General features: G+C 38.4%; 3 protein-coding genes across 3 annotated transcripts in view; 1 reads left to right on the top strand and 2 right to left on the bottom strand.

Moving 5' to 3' along the window:
* Positions 1-1,470: 1,470 nt before the first annotated feature.
* LOC144450112 (GPI-N-acetylgalactosamine transferase PGAP4-like) lies at positions 1,471-2,499 on the bottom strand. The gene has a single exon (XM_078140680.1). It carries the CDS (start codon positions 2,497-2,499, stop codon positions 1,471-1,473), a length of 1,029 nt encoding a protein of 342 aa, XP_077996806.1.
* A 3,727-nt stretch (positions 2,500-6,226) lies between these two features.
* LOC144450111 (GPI-N-acetylgalactosamine transferase PGAP4-like) lies at positions 6,227-7,114 on the bottom strand. Its single transcript, XM_078140679.1, has one exon. The coding sequence runs from the start codon at positions 7,112-7,114 to the stop codon at positions 6,227-6,229; it is 888 nt and encodes a 295-aa protein (XP_077996805.1).
* A 6,158-nt stretch (positions 7,115-13,272) lies between these two features.
* LOC144450318 (peroxisomal membrane protein 11C-like) overlaps positions 13,273-17,665 on the top strand; it is a 7,958-nt gene continuing 3,565 nt past the window's right edge. The window contains exon 1 of the mRNA XM_078140916.1: positions 13,273-13,582. Within this exon, the coding sequence (XP_077997042.1) occupies positions 13,352-13,582 (231 nt within the window). The 5' untranslated portion in view covers positions 13,273-13,351. The remainder of the gene's footprint in view (positions 13,583-17,665) is intronic.

The raw sequence follows: 17,665 nt of genomic DNA, 5'->3' as shown, positions 1-17,665 counted from the left end.
GTGTGTGTGTGTTATTTTGGATACTGACTATTGTGTTATTTTGGATACTGACTTGTGTTATTTTGGATACTGACTATTGTGTGTGTTATTTTGGATACTGACTTGTGTTATTTTGGATACTGACTATTGTGTGTTATTTTGGATACTGACTATTGTGTGTTATTTTGGATACTGACTATTGTGTGTGTGTTATTTTGGATACTGACACTTGTGTGTGTGTTATTTTGGATACTGACTATTGTGTTATTTTGGATACTGACTATTGTGTGTGTTATTTTGGATACTGACTATTGTGTGTGTGTTATTTTGGATACTGACTATTGTGTGTGTGTGTGTTATTTTGGATACTGACTACTGTGTGTTATTTTGGATACTGACTATTGTGTGTTATTTTGGATACTGACTATTGTGTTTGTGTTATTTTGGATACAGACTATTGTGTGTTATTTTGGATCTGACTAATGTGTGTGAAATGATGTAGTGACGACATTAGAATTGGTGTAGAAATGGTGTAGTGACGACATTAGAATTGGTGTAGAAATGATGTAGTGACGACATTAGAATTGGTGTAGAAATGATGTAGTGACGACATTAGAATTGGTGTAGAAATGATGTAATGACGACATGAGAATTGGTGTAGAAATGATGTAGTGACGACATTAGAATTGGTGTAGAAATGATGTAATGACGACATGAGAATTGGTGTAGAAATGATGTAGTGACGACATGAGAATTGGTGTAGGAATGATGTAGTGACGACATCAGAATTGGTGTAGAAATGATGTAGTGACGACATTAGAATTGGTGTAGAAATGATGTAGTGACGACATGAGAATTGGTGTAGAAATGATGTAGTGACGGCATGAGAATTGGTGTAGGAATGATGTAGTGACGACATCAGAATTGGTGTAGAAATGATGTAGTGACGACATTAGAATTGGTGTAGAAATGATGTAGTGACATCATTAGAATTGTTGTAGGAATGATGTAGTGACATCATTAGTTGGTGTAGAAATGATTGTGACGTCATTAGAATTAGTCAGGTGTAGAAATGATTGAGTGACGTCATTAGAATTAGTGTAGAAGTGATTCAGTGGCAATGAAGAATGATTCAATTGCATAATAAGAAATATTGTAGAATTGACTCAATGACGTCATTAGAAATGTAGAAATGATTCGATGACGTTATCAGAAGTGTAGAAATGATTTCATGACATCATCAGAAGTGTAGAAATAATTCAATGACGTCAGTAAAAGTAACGTAGAAATGATTCATTGACGCCATTAGAATTAGTGTAGAAGTGATTCAGTGACGTCATTAGAATTGGTGTAATACTAATAGGGATTCAGTGACGTCATTAGAAGTAACTTTGCAAAAGTTGTACTTACGCCCCAGGCGGTTCAAAATATATTCTACCCTTTCGCATGTTGGGGGGATGGCATGTAGGGGAAGACATTGGCAGATGTGGTCTAAATTCGGAAATATGTGTTTGGATCTTTTGGGGTAGCCTTTAAACTAGAGAAATGACCAATGTGATCAACTATATTAGGTTCAATACGGTACGCCTCTAAACCTAACGACTGTATATAGTCAGCAATTGCTACGACCATAGGATAGCTCCGATTACATGTCAGATCAGGTGACTGCAGAAAACGCACAATTTTGTCAATGTTACTCCGACTGTACAGAACTGCGGGACAACAACATCGAGGTGCATCTCGTAACACATACTGGTGAGGAAAGAATTCCCGAATTCTTAGTAAGTTCTGTCGTCCGATTGCCATGGCTACCAATATGGAATATATTATGCAAATTCCAAACACATATGGTATTACCCATTTACCTCTCTTCCTTGTAGTAAAGATGTATGTGCATGCAAACGATATGCCGCCAATGCAGCCCAAGGACAGCAATTCCATCAAGTGTTCGCACTCCCAACTAAATCCTTGGAACTTTTCGGGAAAGTAGAGTTTTATGTACGCCAAGTTGTCCATGCTGTTGTTGACCATATTCCCGTATCTCGGTTCGATTTTTGTTTCAAGGATATGGTACAAGACTTCAAAGAAGTCCCAATGTGGTAACGCGTCGTCTTCCAGAATGAGAGTATAGTTGGCGTTGAGTTTAGACATTTCTTGCATACAGAATCCATAATCGTCTTTCTGTTTTTCGTGTTTAGTATACGATTGAGACACCTCGCGTTTCTCTTCTGTAGCGTTTCTACTCAAAACGTGGACATGTTTCGACAAAATGGTCGCCTCATCGTGTTCATCCGGGTCCGAGTTTAGGTTACAGACGGTGAACGCGATACGAGAGTTGATATCAGGACCGGCTCTCATAATTAATTGATGCATTCGTGCGACTACTTCTAAAACGTATTTCGGTTGAAAAAATATGTACTCATCTCGTTTTACTGTCCGTTTTACGGTGGGTACACCAACTGCAAGAAATGGTGTCTCAAGGTCATCTATCTGTACATGTGGCAGTGACCGACCATTCATGCTTGACGCCCTACTTTCGTTCAAGTTTTGAAAATATTCGATCGATTCTTTCGCCGCTGTATCTCGTTTCGCTATTAATTCTAACATTGTATCGTGATCATTTGACTGTCCGAGTTTGAAATATATTGAAAACATAGAGTTATGACAGAGGATTGGTAAGACGACACAGAATGTGATCAAATATATGCATACAGCGTGTAGGAAAGTGGTGGCAGCTGACAATTGTCGTGTTAGGCTGTCTATACATGACCTCGTTCCATTTATGGTGTACAGTCTCCGGTACCAAGGTGAACTGCTGTTTACGCTCCACATGATTGCAGTGTGAGTTAACGAACACTTTGAGCTGGAAACACAGATTTTTTCCCGTTTATCGCAACTGCTACTTAGTCCAATCTAGTGTCGAAATCACTTTGATGACCACACTGCATTGGTTTGGTAGTCTCGAAAGGTGTTTGTTGTATTGCAATCGCTCTGTCGATGTCCAGATAAACGTTTTATATATATTTGTAATGGTAATTCACTGTGTGAATGTGGTCACGGTGCAACCCGGGGTCGCAAACCTATACAACTGAGTGACAATGCATTAAACTCAAATCAATGGTAAGATGAGGCGGTATTATTAATAGGGTTGGCGACCCGTTTCCCAGGGTCATATATAGTCCGGGATATAGTCCAGTTGCCATGGTACCCAATCGTATATTGTGTTAGGTAGGTTTTATGGTTCAGTGACAACCCATGAAAGGGTGAACGCGAACGGAGAATATTACCTAGATTTTTTTTCATGAGAAATCCCCTAAATATGGCTACTGTCTGAACATTTACAAAACAATTTTATTGATAAATTATTAATAAAATGTTTTCATATGCCGTGCTTAAAATTATCGGGTAAATTAGTTTTTAAAAAGTCAATTTGTTGTAATTGAGCTACCAGCGTGTAGCTCTCTGGAATGTTACCTGAAATATATAGCGCCTCTAACGACCAAAATGATTCATTGGCCTGCAGTGCCGGTATGGCATCGTTTTATGAACTAAAAAACTCAATCCTTATCCAAGTGTCCATATATATAAGTAAGGGCATTCACTTCGCTGCTAAAAAATTCTTTATGGCCAAAAAAAAGAAAAGAATTGTCTCTGGTCAGCGCGCGCATACCCCCGCGTCGTTTGTGTGTGTGTGTGTGTGTGTGTGTGTGTGTGTGTGTGTGTGTGTGTGTGTATGTATGTGTGTGTGTATGTGTGTGTGTGTGTGTGTGTGTGTGTGTGTGTGTTTGTCCAGCCCATACGGTCTGCAGATCCGTGGGGAAACACAAAAAATAACCCTCCCTACTTCAGTGAAGACAACTGCAGAGGCAGTCATGAACAAGCAAATGACATCTGCCACATATATACTTGCTCTACAGTATAAATAAAAAGAACAGTAACTGCCATAAATAGTAGATTTAGTTGACGTTCGGACCACATTCACCTGTGATGAGCTTAAGAGAAATGACGTAAATAAGCATGAAATTGCTGCTACAATGTATAATTGTGTTAGTTTTTAATTTTAAGTTTTTTGTGTGAAATGATGTAATGTCCCATCCTGCCAGTTTTCACAAGCTCACTGGCAAACATGGCGGTCGACTTAAATGTCAATGTATTTCAATCTTCGGAAACGCGATAGACACGGTACACACGTTTTGGACCAGTGTTGCAGAGTTGTTGTAGAGTATGGACAAAACGTTTAAATGCAGTGTCATAGCCTCTTGCCGTTGAGGGCGGGGGTTATGCCCTCAACGGCAAGAGGCTGGGTAACCGAGACTATGCCATGGGTTGTTATCTTTTGGTTGTATTTGTTGATTTTGGAATTAAATGTATATCTCACTGCCTTCCTGTAGATTTGAAGGACTATCGCTACTTAGGGGAAAACCATTTGATTTCGGGGTAGGAGGATTTCATCTTGGGGGGGGGGGGGATTGTCGGCAGGTGAAGGGGAAAAAATTGATCCCGTGATGACTTGAGAAAAAAATTGTTCCAACAGACAGAATTAAAAATAGAAATTATTGCGATGTGCTACAAAATTAGTAACCGAGAAAAAAATTGCATTGCTTCTGCAAATGGAAAAACTAATTGTAAGCAGGACTGACAATAAAAAAAATTGCTGTCAGTGATGGGAAATTTGGCCATACCCACTTCCTCCGCCCCCCCCCCCCCAGAAATCAAATGGTTCCCCCCCCCCCTTACCTTACACTATTCCGCTATCCTTAGAAAACCGACATTTTTATTTTTTGAATTGACAATTTCAGCATCACTGGCCTAAATTCAAAAAAATGTCATTTTAAGATAGCGGAATAGTGTAAGTAGCGATAGTCATTGAAGTGTACAGATTCGCTAACATGCCACGGGGTTGATCCGCCCTCGGCTTCCAAAGCCAACCTTTATTGTGTTGGGGAGAGGGGCAGACACTGATGACGGTATTTGTTAAATATAAAACAAACATTTAATGACGCCATTGTTGTGTATCATGTCCATCCTTGAATAAAATATTAGTTCACAGTGATTGTGGTTAATTGGACCCTGGCCGGCATACCTTTGTCGGAAATTATGCCAACTGAGTACTTTCTTCTACCCACCCCAGTCTCGTTGTCAAACTCGTAACTATCGTCGCATCCCTTCGCAAGGTGCACAAAGTGCGCCCCGAGCGTCGAAGCCGTGAGAAGTGAGGTGACCGTTGTCAGCTCGGGCGGGGCGCACTTAGTGTGCCTTTAATACTCAGGGACGATAGCTATTCACGAATCTGACCTTGGATTACTCCAAGGTCTAACTAACCCCACCCCCGGCCTACACTGTCCATAGCAACAGTGAAATTATAATGTATATTGTATATATAACAATATGGCTTGATCAGCATATGGATAAACATCTCAAGTTGTTCTACTGCTGTTGGCTATTGACTTTTATAGTTTATACAACTGTACATATATGACGTCATCGGAGCGGATTTTTCAGACTGCCCCGGGGAAATGGGGATTTATAGACCACACTCTCAACGGTTGAAATGGAGATTTATAGACCACACTCTCAACGGTTGATCTGTGAGAGTGGTCTGTCTATATCTATGTGGACAGCAGATGTTTGAATAATATAAAGGGCGTATCAAGTGACAGCACGTACAAAAGTGGTCTTAGACTGTATGATACGTCGTGTTGTTCAGCTCTGTCAGGCTTCTTATCAGCTTTCTATGATGAGTGTTGGCTGAGCGTGGCACACATGTCTGTATCTAGCTGACCTTGAAGTAGATATTACTCCAAGATCTGACAGGCTAATGTACTCGTTGAACCAGTTATAATGACATTCTGTCACCAATGTGTTATTTTTGTCAGGGTCAGTGTAATAAATGTAAACACACAATACAAACACAGACTAGAATCGTATCTTATTTGACGTGTGACGTTAGTGGTGCTTAAATATTCATTTGGGGGTTACCTGTCATTTTTTACAAATATATTTAATCTACAATTGTTTGAATACAATATCTGAATATACTTGTAAGAATTCGGTATAAAGAATCTAAATATCTCTGGAGAACTTGTCATTTATGTTCATCAAAATATTCCCTCGAATCAACTGTTATTAAACTGATCTCTCTCTCTCTCTCTCTCTCTCTCTCTCTCTCTCTCTCTCTCTCTCTCTCTCTCTCTCTCTCTCTCTCTCTCTCTCTCTCTCTCTCTCTCTCTCTCTCTCTCTCATTCATTTATCGATACGGAAAGTATGATTTCGGGTCTTTAGGGTTTTTGTGTAAGTTAGAGAACAGACCAATGTGATCAACCATATTAGGAACAACAAGATAGGAGTCCAAACCTAACTTGTCAAGATGAACTGCAAGGTTAATATCCAACGGAGACTCTTTACTACATTTTAGATTCGGAGACTGTAAAAATTCCACCACCTCGTCAACATGGGGACGTGTGTACAATACAGCAGGGATGCAGCAATTAGGAGCATTCTGTATAACATGAAATTGAGGCGATATACCACGTAGTTGTAGTAGATTTTGTCTCCCAACAGCCTTTGCGACCAAAATCCAATAAACTACACAAATTAGCAATACAAATATTCTAGCGAATCGTTTCTCAGTGATACTTTGAGTAATAAGGTTTTCGTAAAACCCGGCTAAAGCAAACCCGAAAGTTAATCCAACAGCCAGCAATTCCATCAGTTGTCGGTACTCCCATCCGTAGCCTTGCCATTTTTCAGGAAAGTAGAGTTTGAGGGAGGCTATATTTGTCTGGTTGGCGTTGTAGATCAAATCCCCGCGGCTGTACTTCCGCTCTACTTTCGTCGTTAATAAATAAAATAGTACATCTATAAAATTCCAATGTAGCAATGCGTCGTCTTGTAAAATCAAAGTGTAATTCGCGTCAAATTTGGCCATTTTCTCCAAGCAGAATCCGTAATCATGTTTCTCGTTCTCGTAGACATTAGACGATTTATGTGACATCGCGTTCATATCTCGTTTTATCACGTTGACATACTTCGATAAAAACACGGCCTCCTCGTGCTTCACGGGATCTAATTCAGCATTACAGACAGAAAATTGAATGCGAGATCGGATTTCAGGGTCAATTTTATCTAATATCATTTTGACCCTCGCTGCTACTTCCAAGATATATTTAGGTTTAAAGGACACATATTTTGAATTGTCAACAAATCTGGTCACGGTCACAATACCAATGGCAATGTATGGAGGTTTGGTTATATATGACTGGTTGACCCGCCCAAAAATATCTTCCCCGTTCTCAAAATATCCCATCGCATTCCTCGCCGCTTCGTTTCGCTTCCTCGTCAGCTTCGATACTATGTTAATATCATTTGTCGGTCGGAGTTGAAAATAAACCGAAAACGTTCTATTGTAGCAGATCAAAGGAAGAATTACACAGAATGTTACCGTAAAAAGGACCACACTGTGTAAGCATATTCTCTTGGCCAGCTTGAATCCTGATAATCCATTGCTCGGAGTTTTCACTGACACAGACGTGGATCTCTGGGTACCCATAGTAACATATGACGTGTGTTACTCAATAAATTACTAAAAACAAGGCTGTTCGTACTGGAAGAAATTGACAACCCGATGCTTCCTTTTCCGGCGTTGCTCTCTGTGATATATGTGATGTTGACGTACTGCAGACGAGTTGACCTGTAACTTACACACATCTGACTCACTAACATTGTTATGCGGTAGGCGTGACTAGAATGTCGAGAATGGGTGACCCAAAAACGAATGATAGAAAATGCATGACAGCATTTCCAGTGAGTCAACAGTGGAATGACACACCTTTCTACATTCAGTTAGTTGAATGACACCCACTGCACTGTAAAACCAGTGGAATGACAGCCGCCACTCTACAGCATAGTGGAATGACAGCATTTCTAATGCTTTGAAACCGGTATGACAGCATTTCCAGTGAGTCAACAGTGGAATGACACCCTTTCCTACATTCAGTTAGTTGAATGACACCCTCTGCACTGTTTAACAAGTGGAATGACAGCCGCCACTCTACAGCATAGTGGAATGACAGCATTTCTAATGCTTTGAAACTGGTATGACAGCATTTCCAGTGAGTCAACAGTGGAATGACACCCTTTCCTACATTAAGTTAGTTGAATGGTACCCCTGCACTTTTAAACAAGTGGAATGACAGCCGCCACTCTATAGCATAAGTGGAATGACAGCATTTTCAATGCTTTCAAACTGAAATGACAGCATTTCTAGTATGTAAACAGTGGAATGACACACTTTTCTACATTCAGTTAGTTGAATGACACCCACTGCACTCTAAAACAAGTGGAATGACAGCCGCCACTCTACAGCATAAGTGGAATGACAGCATTTTCAATGCTTTGAAACTGGTAAGACAGCATTTCCAGTATGTAAACAGTGGAATGACACACTTTTCTCCATTCAGTTAGTTGAATGGCACCCTCTGCACTGTTTAACAAGTGGAATGACAGCCGCCACTCTACAGCATAAGTGGAATGACAACAGCATTTCTAATGCTTTGAAACTGGAATGACAGCATTTACAGTATGTAAATAGTGGAATGACGCCCTTTTCTACATTCAGTTAGTTGATTGACACCCTCTACACCGTAAACAAATGGAATGACAGCCGCCACTCTATAGCATAAGTGGAATGACAGCATTTCCAATGCTTTGAAACTGGAATGACAACATTCACAGTATGTAAACAGTGGAATGACACCCTTTTCTACATTCAGTTAGTTGAATGACACCCTCTGCACTGTAAATCCAGTGGAATGACAGCCGCCACATTGCAAAAAGATGCAAAAAGTGTAAAAAGTTTGTTATTGTACGTACAATAACAAACATTTTACACATTGTTTAATCTTTTGCAGTTTATTGAGTTGCAAACATAGACTTGATATATGTTATTTCACATTATTTTTTCAAGTAGAAAAACATATTGAAGCTGTTTTATCAAATAAAAATCAAAAATAAATACCAAATTCTCATCCATATCGCCACTTTAATTTTTGGATTTTATTTGAGATCGCCCAATAAAACTTGACCTGAGTTAGAAAACACGTGAATGTATATTTTGCCTGTTCGTATGTTGCATTGTCTATTTTTTCATCAGCTTGGTAAATCAATAGACCTGTTGTCGGTTCCAAGATGCATTTCGCTCCTCTCCATACAATACTATGTATTATGTACGCGCTCAGGGTTTAACTTTTACACGCGCTACTCAGGGGGATGGTTGTCACATGACCGTACCCTGGGTTCACCTGTAAAATCACTGTCTGTCATTGATGATGTTTAGTTTTTGTTGTATAAAATCACCCATAATCAAAGAGGTCAACATGTGTTTCCATAATTTCCTGATAAAAATGTTATTTCAAACGTAATATAGACAAAAGACGGCTAACTGTAACAACGTAAGCGACATCATCTCGCGCAATGCATCTTGGAACCGGAAAATCGACTATTGATTTACAAAGCTTATTATAACACACAAACAGTTCAAAGTTTTTTTTTAGTATCGAACTTTGAATCTCTCTTGGTCGACGATCCTCATCACAATGACAAATTACAGAGCAATTCCATATTTACAACTGACCACTAGGTGGCGCTATGATCAGGCGATTGTAGATGTTAGATCAATCTGATTAAAATTAAAATGTAGATGTCGGCTAATCGTTCATTGCTATTTTTCCTTCGTGATTTTGCCTGAATTGACCTTCTTGGTACATGTTTACATTTTTTAGCCTGTAGAGGAGGCGATCAGGCTAAAAAATGTAAACATGTACCAAGAAGGTCAATTCAGGCAAAATAACGAAGGTAAAATAGCACAGAACGATTAGCCGACATCTACATCGGATATTAATAAGATTGATGTTAGATAGTTCGATTAATTTGGTCATTTTTCATAATTATTAGGAACTTTTCTGTGTACGTTTGTACCATTATTTGGCCATGTTTTTGACGTATATTAGTAGTGACTTTATATCATTTTTGAATATTTTACCTAAAATATTTGTCTTTTGTTTTATATTAAATTTTGTAGTTTAACTTAGACAAGATGTTCTATGTCATATGTCTTGGTTATTGTGTCTGCCAGTTTCGATTTTTATTTCCTGTGTACTGTACTAATTAGTTGTGTGATATCAGATTACACACACATACATACATACATACATACATACATACATACATACATACATACATACATACATACATACATACATACATACACATCACACACACACACACACACACACACAAACAAACAAACAAACAAACACAAACACACACACACATTCTTTTTAACGTTTTCTAGGCCAGAAACAATTCCTGATTAATTGATTTATATATATATATATATATATAACTCGGTGAGTATCAATCTGCTAAGACAGTGCTCTATACCGCAGTGGCAGAGCGTAATAGTTTTGGTAGTACTGGAACTCTTTCTTTGGTGTAACTCGGAGTTTCACGCATATTGCGATCATCAGTGTCTGATGATCGCAATATGCGTGAAACTCCGAGTTACACCCAAGAAAGAGTTCCAGTACTACCAAAACTATATATATATATATATATATATATATATATATATATATATATATATATATATATATATATATATATATATATATATATATATATATATATATATATATATATATATATATATAAACAGAAAAGTGTTTTTGGCCAAGACGATTCGCTCAGACTGCCTCAGATGGCCCAAGCCATCATAATAGCAGACTTGCAAAGCACAATACGCATGCTCGAGATTATCCTCTCGCGCTGAACTCTGGGATTTATTGCGGTTTGCGGTTTGCAGACGACACACGCAGACGAAATATGCCCGCCGGTTGTTTACAACGTTTTACTTGTAATAGCTTGCATATGAGATAGATTCTGATGACAAAATTCATATCCCAGAGCTGTTATTGATTGTTCGGTTTGAAGTATGTACTGTTCCTCGACTGAAGAGGTGGTTGCAGTGCCGTAACGCGTCTAGCTAAGACCGGAAAAATAGATCTAGTTGAGAGGTAACTGCACTGAGTTGATTTACGAAACCGTTTATTTCCATTGTATCCTACAAGTACAACGGTGTCTGCTTTTGTTTATTTTCATCATTGTGAAATAATTTCTTATTCTACAATACTAATATTTGGTAAAAATACAAACAACAATATACGGTGTTCAACAATTTGGCACTCATATACAAATAGAACGTTCGGACACTATTGCAAATTAATTACGAGTATTCCATTACTCCCTAGTCCTGATTGCAGACGGTGCACGCGTTTCTCAAGCGCTCAACAGGATCGAAGGGACGACTTACTCAGCTCCGTATGCAAGCTAATTACTTCCGTATTAGCTATTTAACTCACTGGTATATTATTATAGTCGAGTGTCTAGTACCAAGGTATGAGAAATGAAATAATACTTTAGTGGGTTTCCATTTGGTGTTTTACTGTAGAATGGAAGCGTTTATGAGTTATGTGTGATTTCTTTGTTGGGTAATGTTCTGCGACGAAAAATACCGCGGATGTTCGAACTAGCCGTTCCGGCGAGGAATGACAAGAGCCACCTCGGTGGTAGTCCTGCTGTTTGCACATCGAAATAAGTCGTCCCTGAGCGAAACGCAAGCAGGACTACATCGGTGCTTTCCTGTGAGGGCCGGCTATACTAGTGACATCGGGGTGTACTAGACTATAACAATCGCCTGAGAAGAATTGCTGTGCCAACTTGAATGTGTCAATGGTGATTGACGATAAATTTATAGCCAGTATTTGATTAGAAATGGCATTTACAAGTATACTAGTCTAGTTTACTATGTATCATATAATGTATATATCAAAACATCTCAAACTTATATTTTCTCTTATATTTGTTTAAAAGGTGTAAATTATACAGTGAAGACAGAGAGTGGTATTAAAGCAATTCCAGAAGTCATAGCTTGTACACAAAAACCAAGACAATGGGGCATTGAAACTTCAAAAGTTAAAACATCAGATCGGTTCGATGATTTGATATTGTGAAGTATGCAACAAATGAAGAGGGTGATAACAATAGGAAATACACAAAACGGAGACTTGCCTATAATTGCTTGCCACCAAGTAAACATGTAAATCGAAAATTCTGCAACTGAGCGAGGACCTTAGAGGGTGGCAGAAGATGTGGAGTGAGACAGTTCTTACACAGGTTAGTGAACATCATCGTAGATAATTTATTACACCACATGCATACTTCTAACATAATTATGATTACAAAATGTCTCTTTTTTCACTTGGGATTTAATAAATCCAGATTGGAAGAAGATGATTTGCGTATTAATGACGTCAATCAGTTCACTCTCAAGTTTAGTAATTTTCGACTCCATATCTCGACTAATGTCATCTTTATCCGGGGATAAAAAATGTCCGATGGACTCGTCTGGAGCTCATTACTGTAGGCAATGGTCGTTTTCGATGGCATTCAACGTAGTGCTTGACTTAGTCTACGTCTGTAAGGTTCGCCGTGACGGGGCGCCCTCAAACATCGGCCAACCCCTAACAGAGAGAGAGGAGGCCGGTGAGGGCGAAACGTCACGATGTATCTTACAGTCTCTGCTTGACTTTGATTGGAAATCAGAACTCTGCAAAGATGATTTATGTATCAACCCACGACTTACTTGTCTGTGATTAATCATGCCAACTGTTCACTGATCGAAGTTGTATGATTTTCGACTCCATATCTTGAGTAATGTCATCCTTGTTTCGTATAAAATTTGTAGGTTCGATGGGTAGGCATGCAATATGGTCAGTGCTTCACTTTGATTGGAAATTAGAATTTTCGAAATATATTTTTTCGTGACCCTCACTCATCTTCTTCACGGCGTCCAACCCACCACCCTATTTATTTGTTTCCCGCGCCGCCCGGCGCCCACACACACATTTTCTCCTCATTCCCGGCCGTACACTGCTCTTCGTTCTCAAAAGCGTTACACAACACAGGCACTTGTTTCCCGAGATATTTTTCAGAATAGAATAAAATATCTATAACATTGAGATACTTTACAATACAAATAATATATGAAACGAGTAAAATAACACTGGTTTCTAGGATCGCGTAAATCCACACACCGCGAAATATAAACGTTCACAAAGATTGCAGTACATGTCTTTACGACGAGTTTACCCTTTTACGGTACCCGGAAGAACGCAGAGGGTCGAAAGGTCACATACACAGAGCAAAAACTAAGCTACCCAAGCGAACGTATCAGTATGATCACCAATCGGGTCGCTGGTGGTACCTGTGTGTAAATCTTCTAGGAAGTCTAATTTTGAAGAATAACCATACCAAAATGGAGCTTGCGGTCAGTATTTTGGAGAGCTATCGCGGCAAGGACAAAGTAATGCGAGTAGTAAGCTTTAGTTCATTGCTAGCAGCTGGCCTTGTTCAAAATAAAAACAAAGTTTTATCGGAGCGACTACAACTGCTGACCAGTAATATTGGAGGTGCGAGAACAGTCACGAGATTATTCGATGATCTGGCGATGGCAGCTCATACACTTGTCTATGGTTTTGGAAAACACGTAAGTACACACACAACGTTCTTGTTTTGTATGCATGTTGCAGCGTGGGTTATGATTGCAACGTATACGGTATACACGTGTGGAGTGACGGGGTCCGCCAAAATTACCTGTTTCCCGTACGTACGTACGTACGTATGTCAAATGCCCTCCCGATGTCTATCCGTTTGTGCATGACCAGGGGCGATTATACAAACACGCCCATTCATGATTATATTCGTAGGGCAAGAATATAAATCTGTACACCATGAATGTATTTCTTAGACATCAAAGAGTGGACCAACTTTTCAATATAACTAAAACGGAGTGTCTCGTGACCGGCGCCTGTCAGCAGACTCGGCCTAACTAAAACTGTGTCTGTATTTTTTGTAAACAGGGTATAAAATAGACTAGACTAATGTGACTTGAATGGTTTCATACGTGTGTAGGAAATTCCGGTGCTGGTCTTTTCGGAACCTGACCGATTCGGTACCACTTTTTTTGTTACCCAGGACGATTCGGAACAGTACCCTGGTCGTTTCGGGACCACCACCCTGGTCGTTTCGCTCGGTACCGGCCACTACAAACATTTTTGATTTTTCTTATGTTTTTCGTTCAATATTCTAAAGCACAACTAAGTTTCTACTTAGAACATTTTAGTTGTGTTCAGTTTTGTTTTTTTCAGATGAAATTCAATCTATTCTTGCAAACCAGAGCTGTAATTTCTTCCGCTGGCGCATGACACTGTGAGTGCGTCCAGGACGATGCCATAAAAGATGTGGCAAAAAAGGCACAAACGACTGTCAACAGTCTATTATATAGATGTCATCTTTTGTTTTGCGTGTTTTATAACCTGTAGTAATTCTACCGGGAATTACAGTTGCAAAGGAGATTAAAATTGAAATAAACCTACTTTGAATAACTACAATAGTAGTTTATTTCAAATGCTGAGTACTAAGCCCATCGCACAAAACATTTTACAGTAGAGTAGAAAAAGAACAAAGAACTGAATATCATTCTACTAATAATAATAGTTCCCTGTTGAGGTGTTGTTTGTGATTGTAATCAGTAGAATTCTTGTATTGTTTCCAGATTAGGCCTAACAAAAAAAAATTATCTGGTTCCGATTACATTAAATTTCAGAATAGGTGGGGTTGGTAGATTTTTTATTGTATTTTTTTATGTATTTTATTTTTCATATTTGAGTGTCTAGTTCAGGTATTTATGTTTTCTGTTGTTTTTTCATATGGTCTCTGTGTTTATTTCTTCCTATCTGATGTACAGCCATTACAGATTGGAAGAACAGTTTTATGTTGTCTTGTTAAGTTGATGTCAGTTTCAGCATCCACTATTTCTTGTGAGACTTTACAATTTCCTGATTTAATAATTTTTTTCTCAAATACATTACCATGAACAAAAGTTTAGGGTCAGCATGAAAAACTAGGTGGGGTCGAGTAACCGGAAACAAACATTTTTTTAGGCCTTAGGCAAAAAATAATGAAATTTTTTTTGTCAGATATTAGAAATATTAAGAAAATAGGGTAGATATAGGTAGTTCAAGAAGTGAAATACACAGACTACACTTATATGGCTATACCCTGCATGTGAGGTCAAAGGTCAAGCTATAAAGAGAAAGCTTTCTTTTTATACCTTGAATTTTGACTTCCTATTATGCAGGGATCGAAATTAACTTTTTTCTTTGTAGTCCTGGTGGGCAATCAATTTCAGAAATTGGTAGCCCAAGGATTGTGACCTGTAGTCTGATATTCCTGAACTGAAAACATTCCTGAACTGAAAATAGATTTCCTCTAGTGGAAATATGTGTATTATTAAATTACTTTCATGTCCATAAATCTTCCATCCTCATCACATAATCAGTGGTAGCCTGAGTGAGCTATTAGCTGCTAACTATGGTAGCCCCATGACAAGAATTAGTAGTCTGTGGGCATGGGACTATGGTAGCCCCATGAAAAGAATTGGTAGTCTGTGGGCATAGGGCTATGGTAGCCCCATGAAAAGAATTGGTAGTCTGTGGGCATGGGACTATGGTAGCCCCATGACAAGAATTGGTAGTCTGTGGACATGGGACTATGGTAGCCCCATGACAAGAATTGGTAGTCTGTGGGCATAGGGCTATGGTAGCCCCATGAAAAGAATTGGTAGTCTGTGGGCATAGGGCTATGGTAGCCCCATGAAAAGAATTGGTAGTCTGTGGGCATGGGACTATGGTAGCCCCATGACAAGAATTGGTAGTCTGTGGGCATGGGATTATGGTAGCCCCATGACAAGAATTGGTAGTCTGTGGGCATGGGACTATGGTAGCCCCATGACAAGAATTGGTAGTCTATGGGCATGGGATTATGGTAGCCCCATGACAAGAATTGGTAGTCTGTGGGCATGGGATTATGGTAGCCCCATGACAAGAATTGGTAGTCTGTGGGCATGGGATTATGGTAGCCCCATGACAAGAATTGGTAGTCTGTGGACATGGGACTATGGTAGCCCAATGACAAGAATTTGTAATCTGTGGGCATGGGACTACTGTTAATTTCGAGCCCTGCATGTTCAACTTCAAGGTCAAATAACAAATCGGTCAATAAATTGTGAAGTTGTATACCTAGAGACAGCATTCAGATTTGCACAGTTATGTGACCATATTTGATTCAGTTGCAAGGGAAAACAAAGTTAAAGGTGTATGCCTTACATAGTAATTAGTATGTTACCTTTTTGCCAAGTTTAGTTGAAATCAGTTGGTGCATGCCAGAGATATGAGGGTGAATATATGGACACACAGACGGAATTGAAGCCCTCTCTGGGAAGTGTTCGTTGGGGGCTAAAAACATTCAAATCTTAGCGAGTGCAGCTTTCAGTTTACCATGTATATGCATTTTGCATTGGCTTTACCAGGGAATGGGGTCACAGTTACAGAAACTACAACTTCTGTTGTCTGCACAGAATTTACAACTTCTGTTGTTTGCATATAACTAGAAATGACGTGCTATAATTCATAAAATGACAACTAGATCTGGGTATGTAAATATCTGGGTATGTAAATATCTGGGTATGTAAATACTGTATACCTTGACATGTGCACATAAGAAATATCTATACAAGCAATGGTTAAGATAACATCTGAAAGGTAGCTTGCATGATTGACTAGTATCAAAGTGTATTCACCTATTGAAAACAAAGGAATTTAGATTTTTGACACTAGAGGTTGACCACTCAGGTTAAGATAATGGGTCGAAGGTAGCTTGCATGCATGTGTTGTATTAAAGTGTATTCACCTGTTGAAAACAAAAGAAATTTAGATTTTTGACACTAGAGGTTGACCACTCAGGTTAAGATAATGTATTCACCTGTTGAAAACAAAAGAAATTAAGATTGTTGACACTAGAGGTTGACCACTCAGGTTAAGATAATGGGTCGAAGGTAGCTTGCATGCATGTGTTGTATTAAAGTGTATTCACCTGTTGAAAACAAAAGAAATTTAGATTTTTGAACTTCAGTAAAAAACTTATAAACCCAGCTTGTGCCACTTTGATATGATGATATGATATGATATGATATGATATATGATATGATATATGATAATATATGTGATATGATATGATATGATATATGATATATGATAATATATGTGATATGATATGATATATGATATGATATGTGATATGATATATGATATATGATCATATATGTGATATATGATATGATATGATATATGTGATGATATGTGATATGTGATGATGTGTGATATGATATATGATATGATATGATATGATATGATATGTTTGGTATAGTATATATGGTATGGTATGATGTTTTATTCATTGTCATATAAACACACACACACACACACACACACACACACACACACACACACACTATGTATAGATACATAGATATGATATGTATATATACATGTGCGCACACATGTATATAACATAGATGTACTGTATATGTTCTCCCCTGCCTTCTTTTTCCTATGAGTATTTTTCCATTAATCCCAGCATTTGAAATATATGATATATATGCTATAAAGCATATATATATATATATATATATATATATATATATATATATATATATATATATATATATATA

Source organism: Glandiceps talaboti, chromosome 19, assembly GCF_964340395.1.
Source record: "Glandiceps talaboti chromosome 19, keGlaTala1.1, whole genome shotgun sequence".
In the NCBI taxonomy this organism is placed as follows: Eukaryota; Metazoa; Hemichordata; class Enteropneusta; family Spengelidae; genus Glandiceps; species Glandiceps talaboti.
The sequence above is the reverse complement of the archived record's forward strand: the minus strand, read 5'-3'. Positions and strand labels throughout refer to the sequence as shown.

Excerpts from the sequence above, each read along its gene's own strand:
- LOC144450111 (XM_078140679.1), bottom strand. The coding sequence starts at position 7,114 with ATGATATTAGATAAAATTGACCCTGAAATCCGATCTCGCATTCAATTT.
- LOC144450112 (XM_078140680.1), bottom strand. The coding sequence starts at position 2,499 with ATGAATGGTCGGTCACTGCCACATGTACAGATAGATGACCTTGAGACA.